We start from the raw sequence: 20,000 nt of genomic DNA on the forward strand, positions 1-20,000 counted from the left end.
TGCGAAAGACATTGCTAAATTAGGTGTTCAGCGTAGAGCAACCAAGATGATTCCTTCATTACGAAACAAACCCTACGAGGAAAGGCTGTCACATCTAAACCTGTTTTCTCTTGAAAAACGCCGCCTCAGAGGAAAACTGATCGAGTGCTTTAAAATACTTAATGGTTTTACCAACGTGGATCCGACCAAGCTGTTTGTGATGGATGATTCGACGCGAACGAGAAATAATGGCGCTAAACTCAAATGTAGACAAGTTCATTCAGATTGCACAAAATTCTTCTTCACTAATGCCGTCGTTCGAGATTGGAATAGATTACCACCATCAGTGGTGCAGTGTAACTCGATTGCATCGTTTAAGAATACTCTTGACCGCTATCTCCTCCATCTCAATGTTCACTAGGTCAGTTTCAACATCATGGTGGCCGCATAACAACTGTCACTTAGGTTTAGGACAGACCACCTAGTTTGGGCCTTAGGGCCTGTGTGGTCTGGTTATCTATGTAATTCTCTCTCTCTCTCTCTCTCTCTCTCTCTCTCTCTCTCTCTCTCTCTCTCTCTCTCTCTCTCTCTCTCTCTCTCTCTCTCTCTCTCTCTCTCTCTCTCTCTCTCTCTCTCTCTCTCTTTAAACACATGTTTAATACATTAGTACATGGCAATATTATTTTCCTAAGCTAAAGTTCCCCCGACCGGTGGGGAGCTATTCAAAAGCTTCTGCCGAGATTACAATTATATACATGTTTACAATTATTTACAAGCGTTTACATTTACGCTTTTTACGGTGGGTGTAAGAGTAGCCACCTGTGGGACGCAACCTTCATCTGCTGAGTGGACAGTTGTGTCACGTCCACATCAGCAGTGAGGTTGTTCCACCACGCCACCGCTGCGATGGAGAAGGCACGTTGGTGGGTGCTGGAGCGGACCATCGGCACTTCAGGAGGGAGGCGTTGCTCAGCACCGTTTTCGTGCTGCGCTCAGACCTCCTCCAGGTAGCCCTCAGGTCCGTCAGGTGGGGCACTTGGCCCACTTGTGCCATATGTAGCACCGTCAGGGCAGTGACTCGGCGGCGGTGCTCCAGGCTGTCCAGCTGGTTCGTGGCTGCTCCTGCCCGACCCTCGTGTGGTTGTTATTGTTGTTGTTGTTGTTGTCTCCCACTGGCTCGGTCGGTGGTGCTGGGTGCCGTTGATGAAGCTTTCTAGCCTCCTCTGCACCTTGTCCAGCAGGTTGAGGTGGCAGCGGCCACTGGCCATCCATGTGAGCGGTGCATACTCCATCACTGGACGGAATTGTGCCTTATAGAGGGTGTTCAGGCTTTCAGCGTCGAGGAGGTTCTTCATGCGGCGCAGGAGGCTCACCTTTTGGGAGGTTTTATGCGCCACCTTTTCAAGGTGACGGTTGGACCGCAGCTGAGAGTCCACCTCCACGCCTAGGATGTCGACGCTGGACTGCAGAGAGATGGTGTCGTCCCCGAATTTCAGCCTGCCGTGGAGTTTCCTAGCGTCCTCCCGAGAGCGTGATATTACCATGGCCTGGGTTTTGTCAGGGGCAAACCTGACTTGCCACCTCTTTCCCCAGGCCATTATGTCTGCCAACTGTCTGTTGACGGACTGTATCACGTCCTGGGCCTCCTCCCTCTTTTATGTCCTGGAGAGGGTGCAGTCGTCGGCGTAGGCGCTTGCTGCCGGGATGGTTTGCAGGAGGTCGTTAAAGTATATGTTCCACAGAATAGGTCCAAGGACGGACCCCTGTGGAACGGAGGCCTCCACCGGGAAACTGGTGGAGGTGCTTCCGTTGACTGCTACGCGGAGGCTCCTATATAACAGGTAGTTTGAGAGCAGGCGCAGCAGGTCCCCCGTGATGCCTAGTTGCTGTAGCTTTGCCGTCAGACCGCGGTGCCAAACGGAGTCGAACGCGCAAGCTATGTCCAGGGCCGTCATCAAGGGCGTCATGCCAGGACTTTGAGGGGAGAAGGAGGAGGTCGGAGGTAGAGCGGCCCTTCCAAAAAACAAACTGCTTCGGTGACTGCAGGTGGTTTTCCTCGAGGAAGGATGTCAGTTGCTCCTCGATGATCCTCTCAAATATCTTGCTGATGATTGGGAGGAGTGATATTGGCCTGTAATTGCCTGGCTCAGACCCTGATTTTTTCTGGTGTACGGGTGTGACACTGGCCTCCTTCCACTGTGCAGGCCACACCCCGGTCTGCAGGCATCGCCGGAAGATCTGGGCGAGGGGGCTGGTGAGCTCATCGGAGCATCGCCGCAATAGGTGTGGACTCACGCTGTCAGGGCCTGGCGCCTTCCTGGTGTTGACGCCACTCAGATGTCTCCTGACGGCGTCCTCAGAGATTAGCACACTCTCTAGTCTTGAGGCGATGAGTTGGGGGAGGGTGAGGGGCTGCCTGTCTGATTCCTGGGTTGTCATCTTTTGACTGAAATGACAGGCCAGCAGGTCAGCCTTTTCCCGGCTGGTGATAGCCAGGTCTCCGTCTGGTTTCCTCAGGGGCGGGATACGTTCCTGGGGGGTAAGGCCTTGCTGCTCCCTCACCAGCCCCCACCACTGTTTCGGGTCGGTTTGGTTAGAGGACAGCTTTCTCCTCCTGTCGGCATCCCACCTTTCTTTTGCCCACTTTGCTGTCCTCGTCATATTTTTGCAAGCTCGTCTGTGTTGGGCCGTATTTTCCTGTGTGGCGTGTCTTTTGTATCGTGTCCAGGCCTTATGTTTCCTTTCGGCTGCAACACGGCACCTGTACCCGAACCAGGGCTGGTCTTTTGGGCTGGTTGAGTAGGTGCGGTGGGGGACGTGTTGCTGCTGGACGGTGTTGAGGACAAAGGTGAAGGCGGAGACGTCATGCTGTGGGTCACCGTTAAGGACTGTGCCCCATGCAGTCGCTGTCAGGGCCTGCCTTGCAGCCGTCCAGTCCGCGTGGTCCCATAGCCAGATGACTCGCTGGTGTTCCTCTTCACGCGCTGGGGCCAGGCTGATGGTGGTGAGTACGGGGTTGTGGTCGGAACTGCCCACACGGTCTAGTGGGCAGCACAGCACGCAGTCACTCGGCAGGTCTGTGAGCACAGGGTCCAGGGAGCCTCCACGCTGATGTGTCGGGAACTCGACTTGGTTATGCAATTCATGCACCGCTGTGAGCTCGGTGAAGGCCCTCGCCACCAGGTGTTGATTTAGGTCGCCCACAACCATCGCCTACTGACAGATGTGGGCAGCCATAATGTCGTCCAGGTGCTCTGTGAGGTAGATGAGGGGAGCACTGCCTTGCCACTGTGGCCGGTAAATGGCGCAGAGTAGCAGAGCGCTCCTGTCCTCGAGAATGATGCGGAGGAACATCATCTCCATATCCAGGGGAGTGTCTGTGATGAGGGCGTCCACCTGCAGGCCGTTTCGGTGGCAAACAGCAATGCATCCTCTCTGTCCTGTGTGGCGGTCTCGTCTGGCCCAGTGCAAGTACCCGAGGTGGTGGCGCACATGTCGTCCAGGAAGGTCTCCTCTGTCACCACTATGTCGATGTGGTGCTTGAGGGCGAAGGCGTGTGTCAGCTCCCCGATGTTGGTCCTCAAGCCTCGTACGTTGGCGGACAGATCTTGAGGTCGCTGGTGTCTGTATCGCTTTATAGGATCAGCGGAAGGGGGGTGTGGGGGATGAGGCCAGGATGGGTAGGATGGGGCGTGCACCGCTTGCTGGTAGGGAGCCGGCTGGGTGATGGGTGGCTGGTGTTCAGACAGGATTGCTCGAAGCAGTCGTTCCTGTCTGGTGTCGGCGGCTCGAGCGTAACACTCGTCATCGGTGTGTCCTCGCCCCTGGCAGTACGCACACTCAAGACTTCGCTTGGCCTCTGCCTGCCTATTACGACACTGGTTCAGCGAGGTGCCCACGTCGGCCACAGAAGTCGCAGATGGTCTCAGTGCAGTAATTAACTGTGTGGCCGCGCTGACGGCACCTGCCACAGAATGGTGGTGAGGCCTGAGTCTGGAGAGGTTGGGGGCGATGGTGTGTTTGCCGTGATGTGTCTCTGCGGTTGTAGTGGTGACGGTGGCGGGGAGGGCGGGAGGGGGGAGGAGGAGTGGAACGGCCAGGAGAGGGGGGTTCTGTTGCTGACAAAGGGCGGGGAGGTCTGTGTGGCCTGGGTGGGTTTGCCCGGCCGGCGGCGAGGGGATGGGGTTGTCTCGGCGTCTCCTGGGGGGTCGTTAGTCACCTTCCTTCTCTCTCTCTCTCTCTCTCTCTCTCTCTCTCTCTCTCTCTCTCTCTCTCTCTCTCTCTCTCTCTCTCTCTCTCTCTCTCTCTCTCTCTCTCTCTCTCTCTCTCTCTCTCTCTCTCTCTCTCTCTCTCTCTCTCTCTCTCTCTCTCTCTCTCTCTCTCTCTCTCTCTCTCTCTCCGTTGGTATTGAGATTGATAGGAGAGATATAAGAATAAAAAGAAAACACAAGCCGCCATCCCGCGAATGCCAATCTCCGCAACACTTCGGGGAATAGGAGAGAGCGAAAACAGGCCGAGTGTTGTGTTGTGCTGTGTTCTGAAGTGTTGTGCTGTGCTATGTTGTGTTTCGGTGTGGGGACCATGGCTTGATTCCTAACAGCAAAGAGACCAACATCAGGATAGGTAAGAGAAAGAGAGGCAAGAATTGTAAATAGGAGGAGGAAGAGGAGGAGAAGGAGAAGGAGGTTTGAACTAGAAAAAGATGACCAAAAATAAGGAGAAAAAGTAGGTCGACAGAAGAAGATAAAGTAGATGGGACATGAAGATTTGGAGGAGCGGAGAGACGTAAAGGGTATGGAAACGAGGAAAAAAGATAAGTAAGATAAAGAGTAAAGGAGGAGGAGGAGGGGAGAAGAAGAAGAAGAAGAAGAGGAAATTGTAAGACTGTAATATTCACGATAGCAAGGTGGAATAGGAGCATGAAATAATACAGAAGAAACAGGAAGACATTTTGAAAAGGGAAGGAGAGAGTAACGAGAACAATTCAGAAAAGGAGGAAGATGCAGAGAGAAGGAGCAACATCAGGAGAATACTAAAAGGCAATGAGACGAAAGTTCAGAGAGAGAGAGGGAAGGATTGTGATGGAAATAGATTGATAAATAGATAGTGAGTGAGTGAGTTCGTCGTGTGTTGTTTGTGGGTCTCGTAGAAGTGTTAATAGGATTGTGAGGAGAAGGATGCGTTGCCGGGACGTGAAGTCTGAGTCAATGGAGGTATTTGCAAAGTCTGCTCCGAAGGGGAAGAAACAAGTCGAGGGGAAGAGGAGATTCTGAGGGGTCCAAGAAACACGAGAGGGGAACCTTAGAGAGCAGGGCAGAAGGAAGGGGACGAGGCCGCGAGGGAAGCGAGGGGAAGCCAGTGCCTGAGTGTTATTAGTGTGCAGGAAGGCAAGGAGAGTTGTATTAATGATTTCATGCAACGCCACATGTTGAGGTTAGTAAAATACGTATTTCTTCGAGGTATTAACACCATTACTATAGTGAAAAGAAGGAATATATTTAGTGCATGACCTCGCACAGTTCACGAGTCTGGTGATAATAAAAAAAAAGTCACCTTTTTTATTATCTAGTGAAGGTTGCCCCAGAGCACGAAGCGGAGTAAACCTGCTGCAGTATATTCCATTCGGTGTGTACTAAGGGAGGAAAATGTATGCAACGTTAGGTTGGAATACTTTTCTTTAATGCATAATATAAAACACTCTGCATCAGGGAGGGCTGGCTGTGTGTGTTTGAAATAATTTACAATAAATGGCGTGGGCTTGGTTCCAGTGATAACGATGATTAAAATGTTGTTATTGCTATTAGTGGGAATTGTAACATTAACGTAGCCCTCAACATCAACGTAAATATTCCATGGTTAGTTGCCGTATTCGTCACAGCACGTGCATGGTGATTACTTGTTTGTGTTTGGGATTACTGTTACGCGGATGGCAGTGTGATTAACACCAGATCAATATTGATAGTAAATAAAATAAATCATGTAAAAAGTGCAGATTGTTTGTTGGGTTCGAATGAAATTGTCATGTGTGAGACGTTAGACTTTGCTAATTAATTTTGGCACTCGCCTTCTTCCTTTAAATTTTCCGTCACCCGATTTTCCGAGTCCTCGCAGTTGATAGTAGAGTCCAGCGATCAGTTATGGAACGGAAAAATGCTTCTTGTTGCGCAGAGAGAGAGAGAGAGAGAGAGAGAGAGAGAGCTCGTCCATTATTCATAGTCCAAAATGGCGGGGGAAATAATAAAGAAAACAACCACAACCATTATGTCCTCCCTAGACTGTCCTACCATTACCACCATCACCATCATCACCACCTCCACCACCATCACCATCATCACCACCTCCACCACCATCACCACCCACCACCACCACCACCATCACCACCCACCACCACCACCACCATCACCACCCACCACCACCACCACCCACCACCACCACCACCACCACCACCACCATCACCACCCACCACCACCATTATCACGATCACCACTACCACCACCATCACCACTACCATCCTCTTTCGTTCCGTTTCCTTCCCTTCCTTCATTAATACCATGTTCATCGTAGCCGCGAGGAGGGTTTCGAAGATGAACGGGGAAGCCTAATACGATATGTTCTTGGAAGCCTCCGTTCCTTGCTACGCCTCAGCCGTGGACTTAACTCTGCATGGTCCGATACCTCTTAATATTCCTTTCTATAATTCACATTTCTTCCCTCAGTTCCCTGTGAATAGCTACACAATGCTCTTTCTCTTCTTGTACCGTTGCCGTTACAAATATGTGAGTATTCTAGCACAGCACTGTTCTATGTATCTGCCCACTGGTAGGACACCATTAGCACAATATAGTCTTCCCCTTTCCCTTATCCTCCCCAATCCCCTATCTCCCTTAACAACATGACCACTTCTACTAACATAAGCTTTCGCCTTTTCATTCTTCTCTTGCCCTTGAGGTTGTGTGATCCACACACTATAAAACATCAAGACTACCCCACCGGGAGGCGGTGGCTGAGTGGGGAGGCTGTGGCTGAGTGGATAGCGTGACGGCGCCGCGTCCAGGACGACGCGGGTTCGCGCCCTGCCCGGTGCCACAAGCTGGGATTTTTCAGTCACCGCCGAGGGGCCTAAAACTACCCACATTCTGTCCAGAAGACAACCTATAAACCTGGACGCTAGATTCTTGGATCAAAGATGAGCTCCGGGGGTCAGCATGAGCCAATGAAAGATGGCGCCACTATAAACAGTTACCTGCGCCACAACGGGCTGGGCCATGCCATCAGGCCCCTCCAGACAAGCCTACCAGCGCCATACGCGAAAACGTAAAATAAATAAAACCTCCCACCTTCACCAGCATTCCCTTACCTCCCTCCCTTTCCTCCCCAACAGCCTGTACCAGCGGGGTTGGGGGATTCGCACCGAGTATAGACATCCCCGCCACCACCACGGAGCCGCCCCCCACCACGCCAGACCCCGCCACGCTCCCCTACTTCCTCCACCACATCAACGCCACCAATGTCACGGTCAGCAAGGGCAAGACGGCCATCCTGGACTGTCAGGTGTTCCGGCTACGGGACAGAACGGTGAGTGGGAGTAATGTGGGAGTATTGTGAAGTGTGTAACGAGGTAGAGTGACGGTCTGAAAGTGTGATGATGTGAAAGTGTGTTCCAAAAGAGGAAGGTTGTAGAGGTTAAAGATAATAGTAAAATTAAGAGATCAAGAGAATACTGTGATTTTAAAGGGAAATGTTGTTCTGCTAATAATATTTTTTTTTTTTTACAACAAAGGAGACAGCTCAAGGGCACACAAAAAAGTAAACAATAATAAAAAAAAAAAAAGCCCGCTACTCGCTGCTCACAAAAAGAATCTAAAGAGGTGGCCGCAAGAGAGGTCAATTTCGGGAGGAGAGGTGTCCAGATACCCTTCTCTTGAAAGAGTTCAAGTCGTAGGCAGGAGGAAATACAGAGGAAGGAAGATTGTTCCAGAGTTTACCAGCGTGAGGGATGAAAGAATGAATATGCTGGTTAACTCTTGCATAAGTGGTTTGGACAGTATAGGGATGAGCATGAGTAGAAAGTCGCGTGCAGCGGGGCCGCGGGAAGGGGGGAGGCATGCAGTTAGCAAGTTCAAAAGAGCAGTCAGCATGAAAATATCCATAGAAGATAGAAAGAGAGGCAACATGGCGGCGGAAATTAAGAGGAGAGCTGATGAGACGAAGAGCCTTAGACTCCACTCTGTCCAAGAGAGCTGTGTGAGTGGAGCCCCCCCACACGTGAGATGCATACTCCATACGAGGGCGGACAATGCCCCTGTATATGGATAGCAATTGTGCAGGGGAGAAGAACTGGCGGAGACGATACAGAACGCCCAACCTCGAGGAAGCTGATTTAGTGAGAGAAGAAATGTGAAGTTTCCAGTTAAGATTTTGAGTTAAGGATAGACCGAGGATATTTAGTGGTGAAGATGGTGACAGCTGAGTGTTGCCGAAGAATAGGGGATAGGTGTTTGGAAGATTGTGTCGAGTTGATAGGTGGAGAAATTGGTTTTTGAGGTATTGAAGGACACAAGGTTCCTTTTACCCCAATCGGAAATGATAGTAAGGTCTCAGGTTAAGCGTTCTGCAGCCTCCAGCCTGGAGTCACGTAATTCCTGTTGAGAGGGTATTCTGTTGAAAGAAATTGAACAATGCAGAGTGGAGCCATCAGCGTATGAGTGGATAGGACAGTTTGTTATGGAAAGAAGATCATTGATGAATAACAGGAAGAGAGTGGGTGATAGGACAGAGCCCTGTGGAACACCACTGTTAATAAGTTTATGAGAAGAACAGTGACCGTCTACCACAGCAGAGATAGAACGGCCGGAAAGGAAACTGGAGATAAAGGAACAGAGAGAAGGATATAATCCGAAAGAGGGCAGTTTAGAAAGCAAAGACTTGTGCCAGACTCTATCGAAGGCTTTTGATATGTCTAGTGCAACTGAGAAAGTTTCACCGAAACGGTTAAGAGAGGATGACCAAGAATCAGTTAAGAGAGCAAGAAGATCGCCAGTAGAACGCCCACTGCGGAAGCCATACTGGCGATCAGATAGAAGGTTAGAAGTGGAAAGTTGCTTTTGAATCTTCCGGTTAAGGATTGATTCAAAAGCCTTAGATAGACAGGAAAGTAAAGCTATAGGGCGGTAGTTTGAGGGATTGGAACGGTCACCCTTCTTAGGCACAGGTTGTGCGAAGGCGTACTTCCAGCAGGAAGGAAAGGTAGATGTTGATAGGCACAGGCGAAAGAGTTTGACCAGGCAGGGTGTCAGCACGGAAGCACAGTTTTTATGGACAATAGGAGGCACTCAATCAGGTCCATAAGCCTTCTGAGAGTTGAGGCCATAGAGGACATAGAAAACATCATTGGGAAGAATCTTAATAACAGGCATAAAGGAGTCGGAGGGGGGATGCGTAAGAGGAATATGCCCAGAATCGTCCAGAGTGGAGTTGTTATAGAAAGTTTGACCGAAGAGTTCAGCCTTAGAGATAGAAGAGACGGCAGTGCTGCCGTCTGGGTTAAGAAGAGGCGGGAAAGAGGAAGAAGTGAAATTGGAGGAGATATTTTTGGCTAAGTGCCAGAAGTCTCTGGGAGAATTAGAGAAAGTAAGGTGTTGACATTTGCTATGGATAAAGGAGTTTTTGGTAAGTCGGAGAATAGATTTTGGCACGATTCCGGGCGGAAATGTAAAGGTCATGGTTAGCGGGAGTACGAAGGCTCTGGTACCTTTTGTGAGCTGCCTCTTTATCTTTGACAGCACGAGAACAAGCGTGATTAAACCAAGGCTTTTTAGCATGGGGAGTAGAGATAGTACGTGGAATGTAAGCCTCCATTCCTGAGACAATCACCTCTGTGATGCGCTGGGCACACACAGAGGGGTCTCTATCCTGGAAGCAGTAATCATTCCACGGGAAATTGGAAAAGTACATCCTCAGGTCGTTCCACCGAGCTCAAGCAAAATGCCAGAAGCATCGCCTCTTCGGTGGGTCCAGAGGGTGTACAGGAGCGATAGGACAGAATACAGAAATAAGGTTGTGATCGGAGGAGCCCAACGGAGAGAACAGTTTGACAGAGTAAGCAGAAGGGTTAGAGGTAAGGAAGAGGTCTAGTATGCTGGGCCGGTCTCCAAGACGGTCGGGAATACGTGTAGGGTGCTAAACCAACTGCTCTAGGTCGTTGAGAAGAGCAAAGTTGTAGGCTTGTTCACCAGGCTGGTCAGTGAAAGAGGATGAAAGCCAAAGCTGGTTGTGAGCATTGAAATCTCCTAGGATGGAGATTTCAGCGAAGGGAGAGTGGGTCAGGATGTGCTCCACTTTAGAGTTCAGGTAGTCAAAGAATTTTACATAATTAGTAGAATTAGGTGAAAAATAAACAGCACATGTATTTAGTAATAGAATGACAATGAAGTCTTAGCCAGATGGTGGAAAATTCAGAAGAGTCAAGGTCATGGGCACGAGAGCAAGTGATGTCGTTGCGTACGTAGACGCAACATCAAGCTTTGGATTGAGATTGAGGATAGAGATAGTAGGAGGGAACAGAGTAGAGATTGCTGTCAGTAGCCTCAGAAACCTGTGTTTCGGTGAGGAAGAGAAGGTGAGGTTTAGAGGAGGAGAGATGGTGTTCCACAGAATGAAAATTAGAACGAAGACCGTGAATGTTGCAGAAATTGATAAGAAAAAGGTTCGAGGAGTTATCAAGACACCTCTCAGGTCGGCAGCCAGAAAGGGAGTCCTCCCGCCTGGGGGGAAAGAGTAAATGTCTCTTTCTTTCTACATCCATATCTATCTTCTAATCACACTCATCTCCCCATCTCCTTATCACTCATTGTAACTATATCTATCTATCTATCTATCTTCCAATCACAGTTTTTATCTTCCCATCTCTCTATCGCTCTCATTTTTTTTCATGTTTTCTTCGTTACACTGAATTATGGAAGTAATTGTTTGAGATTAAAAACTTTTCCTAGGATCAGAGGTGATTCAGGAGAGAGTGAGGGAGGGAGGGAAGGAAGCACACTCACGGAAAGTAAGACACGAAAACCGTTATTCCGTTATACACAGTGCCTTCCTGATCACCACATTTATACACATAGTACTTATACTACACTCACTAACACATTCGAGGACACAAACAACAAAACTGCATCAGTCACAAACAAGCACTCACACACAACAATCGTTTTCGCACACCGTGGTTCAATGTTTCAAACGGCACACAAACAACGACACAAAGGTACACAAACGACACACCATCCTTCTCTTGCTGCTTCTATGTGGTGACACGGGCGCTATGATCAACCCTGGCCCTTATTGCCCCAAGTACCCTTGCCAACTTTGTAACAAGGCGGTGAGGTGGGGGCAGAGGGCCATCCAGTGTGATTCGTGTCGTGATAGATCCGAGCATGTTGGCTGGTACCACGTCAGCTGTATCGGATCCTTCACGCCGATTTATGCTGGATTGGTTGACAATAGTGTCTCGTGGATCTGCATTAGATGCGGTGTACCTAATTTCTCATCCTCATTCTTCTCAGCTGATCCTACTCCACTTTTAAATTCCTTCGACACGCTATATCATCATAACACAGACAACCCTGGCACACAACACCTTCTCCTCTTGAACCCCAAATACTCAACAGCTCTCACCTCTCATAACCCGGCTCCACTTTTCACACCAAGTCCCATAAACACCCACAGACAGTGCGTTTCCTCCGTACGCCAGACTTGACCCATCACTCACCTCTCACCACAGTTACTAACACACCCAGGTCTGCCCTATCACCCTCCCCCGATCCTACTCTTTCGCTTTCCCCAGTCCCTATTTCCTTTTCTTCCTCTTGTTCATCACCACCTGTTTCACCTCCCTCCTCTACTTCTTCACCCCCTCCCGTGTCTTCTGTATCTTCACCTTCCTCACTTCCTCTACCACCCCATCATAACCACACTTCCCTCCGTTTATTTACAATAAACTTTCGTAGCATAAAAAATAAAATAGTCCAATTGCACCACTTAATTACTATACACAATCCTGACTAATAGTTGGGACAGAGATTTGGTTGACCCCAGACGTTGACAGTAGTGAGTTTTTCCCTCCCCACTTTAGCATGACAGTATTCCGTAAAGACCGCCCGACAGACCTCGGCAAAGGTGGCGGTGTTATCATCGCCACCAAGCCGGGTCTTTGTGTTAAGCATAGGCCTGACCTCGACACAGACTGCGAAATCACCTGGGTCCAGTTACAAACCTTCAACTGTAAATATCTTCTTATTGCTGCTTTTTACAGACCGCCTTCTACTAATACAGACTATTTACACAACTTTCAAATTTCTCTTTCACGCATACAGGCAGACAAACACATCTGGATCACGGGTGATTTCAACCTCCCTGACATTGACTGGACTGCAATTTCCCCATTTGACCCTCCTGATGCTGACGCCCCCAACCCCATTATTCCCCACACAAACAGACGCCAACTACACGACACATGCATTGACATCATAAATACATTTTCACTCTCACAGTATTCCAGCCAACACGAACACATACTGTAACACGTCCCGATGGCCACGGTGGCCCTTTGACCAGAGCACATACACTTGACCTTTTTCTCACCAACAACATTCTTAACATAACAAACACTCAAGTTGTTCCAGGACTTAATGACTACGATATACTCATCGTTGACGGTGACCTCCGACCGATTAGACATAAACAGAGACCCAGACAGATTTTCCTTTTTTCAAGGGCTGACGTAGACATGATCAAAGAAGACCTAACTGCTTGCAGCACTGACTTTTTTGCGACTGACCCAAACACAAGACCTCCTTACACCAACTGGAACAACCTGAAACACACCATACACACCTCAATGAACAGACACATACCACAAAAAAAAAACTTTCTAGTAGGTACACACTCCGTTGGTTTTCCAGGGATCTACGCAGACACCATCGTAAGAAACAAAAACTCTACAGACGCGCGCAGACATACAACACAACAGATAATTGGACCGCCTACAAAAACCACCTAAAGACATTTGCCAAAAACATAAAAGTAGCGGAACGCAAACACATAGCAACTTATCTCGCAGACAACGTAAGAAATAACAAAAGAAAACCTTTTTCAGGTTCTTTAAGACTCGCAAACATGACACTAACTCGATTACATCACTTAAAGACAACACTAACACATTAGTAACCAGCCCACACCACAAATCACAAATACTCAACACACAGTTCCAATCGGTATACACACAAGAACACAACCTGACACCAAACATGCCACACAGCCCCTTCCCCCCGATACACCCCTTTGACATTACGACTAACGGAATACAGAAATTACTGGAAGGACTCGACACAACCAAATCCACTGGCCCCGACAACATTCCCGCCTTCATCCTTAAATCCTTTGCCCCTGTCCTTGCGGCCATATTCACCCAGTCCCTATCATCTACCTCATTACCCTCTGACTGGCTTTTGGCAAATATTAATCCTTTATTTAAGACAGGTGACAGGATAGGTGATAGGATAGCCAATAGGCGCAGCTAACATCACTGTAGCCGATCCAGGATTCAGTACGTCTCCTAACTAGTAGAAGGTTATGTTATAATTGTATTTCGTAAAGAATCCTTATAACCAAAAACTAACTAAAACTATGGGTATTCTTTTTCTTGAACAGAACAATAATATGAAAATACGTATAGCACCGTTGTCAGGTCATCGTTCTCAGAGCACAGTATTTACCGGTTTCTGACGCCTAACTATTGCTAAGAAACATCAGGAAATAACTCTTTTTAACGATAACTATAAATTAATTTCGTTATTGGAGCCCAGAAGACAGTTTAGGGATAGGAAGTCGGGAATTATAATCGGCTGAGTACGACAATCTGGCACCGTTGAGGCTGTAGCCCGCAGGCCCGGGCCAGCCTATACGCCATTTTGCGGGTGTCAGATACCACAAATAGCATATTTTTACTGCGCAAACCAGGTGATGTCACTTATTGTGAATTCGTGAGCTTTCATATTTATATAGTTTTGGTTTCATTTTTATTAGTGACACGAATATGTGACTGTTTTTCACAATAGAATTTCACTCAAACAAGTGAATCAGAGACACCACAGAAATATTACCAGTGTGTGTTTGAATGAATACAAAAATAAGCACATACTTTGATTTAACTCTAGGATGTCTCGTGGATCATTAATAAATAAAAACAAAATATCTGGATAGGCTACTCTTTAGCCCGTTACCGGCTATGGCTACCAAAAAAGTCCCTCCGCCAAGTTTGTATCCCCCCATTTGGTGATTGTTAGGTGCGCCTATTATCGCCCCATCTCACTAACATCGATTCCATGTAAAATTTTCTAAAACTTAATACACAAATACATAATGAATCACCTTTACACAAACAACATCCTTACTGACTCACAACACGGCTTTCGACCTAAACGCTCATGTGAATCGCAACTCATTACTACATATCGCAACATTACGAGGCTACTTGACCGACGTGACATCAAACAAGTTGACACTATTGTTTTAGATTTTGCCAAAGCCTTCAACAAAGTCCCGCACAAAAGACTGACATTAAAATTGAAATACTATGGTATTTCAGGACCTATTCTTCACCGGATCACTGCATTTCTTACTAACCGGACTCAACGTGTTGTTCTTGGCGGATCTTCATCTGACACTGTCCCTGTTTCTTCAGGTGTCCCACAAGGCACCGTTCTAGGTCCTTCTTCTCCTCATGTACATTAACGATCTTCCACTGTCAACGCCTAACTCTTCCACTAGACTATTTGCCGACGATAGTTTACAGTTTAGAGCAGTAAGGACTAGTGACGACTGCCGATTACTACAAAACGACTTGGATGCCCTCGAGCGGTGGGAACGCACCTGGCAGATGCACTTCCGACCAGATAAATGCAAACTATTAAGATTCACCAGAGCTCATAACCACATCCATCACACTTACACCCTCCATAATTCAGATTTAGAATCAGTTCACACACACTAGTAGCTTGGTATCCATCTCTCAACTAACTTGAAATTCAACGCTCACATAGACCATACCAGTGCCACAGCCAATAGAACACTGGAGTTCCTGTGGAGGAATTTACATAACTACACACCTGACATTAAACACAGCTTATGACACACTTGAGACCAACAATGGAGTACTGCTCCACGGTGTGGGATCCTCACACATACAGAAACATTGATAGGTTAGAACAAATCAACGCCAAGGCGGCTAGGTTCATTACAAACAATTACACTCGAACGCCTGGCATCACAACACGGATCAAACAACAGATAAACATGGGACCTCTTCACATACGCAGACAAGCACACAGACATAAGAAGAACATAAGAACGTTGGAGTCTGCAAGAGGCCGGTAGGCCTATACAAGGCCTCGTACAGGCCTACCGGCCTCTTGTAGACTCCTGCGTTCTTATGTAATATCGCTGTCCATGAACTTGACCATGACTTCGTTACACTTATGACTTACACTTATGTACAAGATCACAAACACTCACATTGACATTGATATCCACATACATACTTACACAACTCAAACAGCCAACGTACTCGCAAAACACACATCCATAAATACCAAACATATCACACTAACACTGACGCATACAAGCACTCATACTTTACACGCACCATACGTGACTGGAACAGCCTCCCTCAACAGATTTTAGACTGCGGTACAATAGACTCATTCAGAAAACAAATACACACTCACTTGTCACCACACCACAACACAGCAACATTAACAATTACACTTGTTATGAATACAATTAACTGACGTCTAGGGGCTGATTTGTATTGAAAATATAGCTAACTGTGACATAACATAATCGTAAGGTTAAGGGAAAGTAAATGGTAATTTTACTTTTAAAACCTAACCTAATAAGACAAATAATGACTTGACACCAGAAGAGAACATGACAAAATAGGCAATGCTATACTGACAAAAGTGGTTTGGTTCACTGAAGTGCTTAGTTAGAGTTATGATTATAAATGAGGAACCAAGTATGAGAATTACCTTTGAGGAACCAAAAATATGAATTACAATTGTAGAACGAAATATTGGTTCACTGAGGTGTTTAGTTGAGAGTTAGAAATTACACATAAGGAACAAATATATATACACGTGAGAATGAGTATGTGGATAGATGTGTGTATGTAAGTGTGTGTGTGTGTGTGTGTGTGTGTGTGTGTCAGACCCCTGGGTGAATCCTGGTTAGCTCACAAGTGATGAGTCCTTGCGTCCTCGGGAGAGTGAGCTGCCTCGGATGAGACTGCCGGGGTTAGCAGTTGGAGGTATATTTAATGTGAGGCTTCGTGACACTCAATTGAATGATTGGTGAAGCTTCGATGTGGAGTCACGAGTCCTCGAGTGAATGCGCTGGTGCGGCTGGAGCTTCGAGGATTCGTGCGTGAGTTGGTTATTGGTGAAGTGGTGATGTTTGATGGCGCGCTTCGAGGCTCGAGTTAGACGAGGGTACCATAACACCCCCCTGCTTAGGAACGACGTAACGATTGGAAGAAGTGTAGTAGTGAGGCGTAAGGATGGTGGGACCCTCGTCATTAGGAAGTAGGTGGGCGAAAAAGGGCGTCGGCGATGCAGTTCTCACGCCCCTTGATGTGGTGAATTTCGATGGCGTAGGACTGTAGCAGCAGAGACCACCGGATGAGTCGTTGGTTAGAGAACTTGTTGCGATGAAGGAAAGTCAGGGGGTTATGGTCTGTGTATACTTGTAGAGGCTGGCTACCGGCTTGTAAATAGTGCTGAAACTTCTGGATGGAGTTAATGATGGACAGAAGGTCTTTTTCCACGGTGCTGTGCAGTGGAATGGTAGGATATGGGGGGTAGGATGCAGTCTTTTTCTTGGAGGAGGACAGCACCTGAGGCGATGTCACTGGCGTCGGTATGCAGGACGAAGGGTTTGGAGAAGCCGGCAGCCTGCAAGACCGGTCCTTGAGCTGGTTGAAGGCTTGCTGGCAGTCTGGGGTCCACTTGTACCCTACGGTTCCGCTGGTGAGCTTTGTCAGAGGGTCAGCGGCTTCTGCGAAGTTGGGGCAGAAGCGGCGGTAAGACCCTGCCATGCCGAGGAAGCGACGCAGCTCCTTGCGGGTATCGGGAACCGGGTACTGAAGGACGGCAGCGACGTTGGCGGTTTTGGGTTGCACGCAGCCGCTGCCTACTTGGTGCCTCAGATAGGATACAGTTGCTGCTCCAAACGTTGATTTTGCTAGCTTGATCGTGAAGTTCGCCTCTTGTAGCCTGTGGAGCACTTCTTTGATCTGCTGTAGATGGTGGTGCCAGTTGCTTGAAAAGATAAGAATATCGTCTAAGTACACAGACACCCCATTTATGCCTTGTAACACCAAGTTCATTGCTCTTTGAAATGTGGCTGGACAGTTTCTCATGCCAAAGGGGGCCACAAGATATTGAAAGAGTCCGAAGGGAGTGATTAAGGCGGAGACGAGTTGAGCCACCTTAGTAAGGGCGACCTGATAACTCTTAATAAATCAAGCTTTGATACATACTTAACATTACCCACTTCATCGATAAGGTCATCTACCCGAGGAAGAGGGTAGGCGTCTGGCACGGTTACAGCGTTCACTCTGTGGTGGTCTGTGCAGAAGCGGAGCTGACCGTCCTCCTTGGCAACGAGAAGGCAGGGAGACGCCCATGGAGAACTGCTGGGGACGGCCAAACCCTGTTCGAGTAGATAGTCCACCTCCTTCATTTGTTCTCGCCTCTGAGGGTTGAGCCTGTATGGAGCCTGGCGAAAAGGTGTCGTTCCGGGAAGTAGCTGCACATCAAGAGAGAGAACATTGCAAAGTTTTGGGTTGTCATTAAAGATGGCGTTGAATTGGTTGAGGAGTGATGCAATGTCCTGAGCTTGTGGGGGGGAGAGATGAGCAAGGTGTTCATCCAGGTGTTGAAGGAGGTAAGAGTTTTGTTGCTTGTCTGTTGAGTGTGTTGTAGTGGTATTTGACATACACAAAGGGATAATAGTGTTATGACATACACGCGGAATATTAGATGAACAAACAGATCGGTAGTAAGGGGCAGGATTTGGTTTGGAGCCAGGTTCAGATGACTCTTTTGAGTCTAGTGAACCGGCACCAGTGCTTGGCTGGGATGCAGGGGCTGGATGCTTACTTTGATATAGTATTAAAAGGTTTACATGAATAAACTGAGTCGACTTGCGACGGTCAGGGGTGCTGATGACATAATTGTCTCCTACTTTCTGCAAGATATTATAGGGACCATGATAATTTGCAAGGGTGATTTAGGGGCTGGAATGAAGGCAAGAACCTGATCACCCTTATTAAATGTTCCGATTTTAGCCTTCTTGTCAAAATTTACTTTAATTTTTTGTTGAGCGCGATTTAAGTTGTTTCGGGAAAATAATTGGACCTTAAGATAGGGTTGCTTTTGAGTGATCTAGATAGTTAGTGACAGACAAGCTTATGAGTGGTTGAGTCTAGTAGCTTGTCTTTAACAACCCTTAGTGGCCCTCTCACTTTCCTTCCGAACAACAACTCGAAGGGGGAGACTCCTAAAGACTCATTAGGAGTTTCCCAGATGGCAAATAGCATGCAAGGAAGAGCGTCATCCCAATCGAGGTCTTGTTCGTGACGAAATTTACGTAGATTTTTTAGTGTTTAATGGCACCTCTCTAGAGCTCCCTGTGACTGCGGTTGGTAAGCGGTAGACAGCGTTTGTGTGATACCCAGCTCATTCAAGACTGCTTTAAATAGATCGCTGGTGAAATTATTAGTGCCTCGGTCACTCTGGATCTCCAGAGGAATCCCGAACGTGGTGAACAATTGACTGAGCTTTGAGACAATAGTTTTAGAAGCGATGTTTTTGAAGGGAAAGGCCTCAGGATACCTAGTTGTGGGATCAAGAATTGTTAGTATATATTCATGACCCTTTTTTGTTTTCGGCAGGGGACCAACAAAGTCATGAGTTTTTTTAAAGGGTTCCGAGGGAACGGCTATGGGCTGGAGGGGATAGGGGGGAATAGTCTGGTTAGGTTTGCCTGCAACCTGGCAAGTATGACACGAGTTAACATAATTTGACACCCTCCCTAAGTCCTGGCCAATAAAAGTCTGTCAGGATCTTCTCACTTGTTTTCTTGATCCCCAGGTGGCCGGCAAAACTTTCATGAGCGATCTCAAGAAGAGGTTGTCTTAGAACAGTAGGCAAGACTATCTGATGGGTTTCGGCCCAAGTAGCTTCATCTGAAACTTTACTTGGTCGAAACGCTCTCATAAGAATCTGATCCTGCTCGTAGAAGGAGGGATAGTGAGTGATTTGGTCTTTGAGAGTGACTATTGTAAAACTTTGCCAAGGTGGAGTCTTCCCGCTGAGCCTCAGTAAGTACTCTATTTGTGAATAGCCGATTGACTTCAGAGGAGTGATTGCCTTTAGGGGATGAAGGTGGTAATTGATCAGCCCTTCTAGATTGTGCACGAGTGGTCACACGAGCAGGAAATAGATAAGGTTGCAGTTTCTCAAGGTGCTCTGTGGGATTTTGAGTTAACGTTAACAACGTTTCGCTGATCACCTAAAGTGGAAGGACTGAACGTCCGGCTAAGTCATTGGCTAGTAGGAATTCAGAATTGGAAATTGGCAAGGATGAGTCGTCACTTACTCCCACTGTCACTTTTCCTTTTACGAAGGGATTATCAAGGTGTACTCTGGCTAAGGGAATGGAAAAGGGTTGATGAAAATCTTTTGATGTACATCTTGTCACCTGTATAACACTGCTCTATATCTGGGAACGCTGACTTCAGTAGGATTGATTGAGCGGAGGCAGTGTCTCTTACGATTCTGACCTTATGAACATTGTTGGGGTCAAGGTGAACAGTCCCTGTTTATCTAAAAGGCTTAAAAGGATCGTTAGGTGGAGTGGCTGTGAGGGGAACTTGAAGAGAAGCCACTAGTTTTGAAAATTGGGCTTTA

At 47.5% G+C, this 20,000-nt stretch overlaps 1 protein-coding gene across 4 annotated transcripts in view; it reads left to right on the forward strand.

Moving 5' to 3' along the window:
- Positions 1–20,000, forward strand: part of LOC126997934 (hemicentin-2-like) — a 103,607-nt gene that overhangs the window by 47,337 nt on the left and 36,270 nt on the right. For all 4 annotated transcript variants that reach the window (XR_007752512.1, XR_007752511.1, XM_050859182.1 and 1 more), the window contains exon 2: positions 7,361–7,554. Coding sequence is in view for 2 of the 4 variants with exons in the window: in XM_050859182.1 (XP_050715139.1) it covers positions 7,361–7,554 (194 nt within the window). In the remaining 2 variants the exon portion in view is untranslated. The remainder of the gene's footprint in view (positions 1–7,360; positions 7,555–20,000) is intronic.

This window comes from Eriocheir sinensis, chromosome 13 (assembly GCF_024679095.1).
Source record: "Eriocheir sinensis breed Jianghai 21 chromosome 13, ASM2467909v1, whole genome shotgun sequence".
NCBI lineage: Eukaryota > Metazoa > Arthropoda > Malacostraca > Decapoda > Varunidae > Eriocheir > Eriocheir sinensis.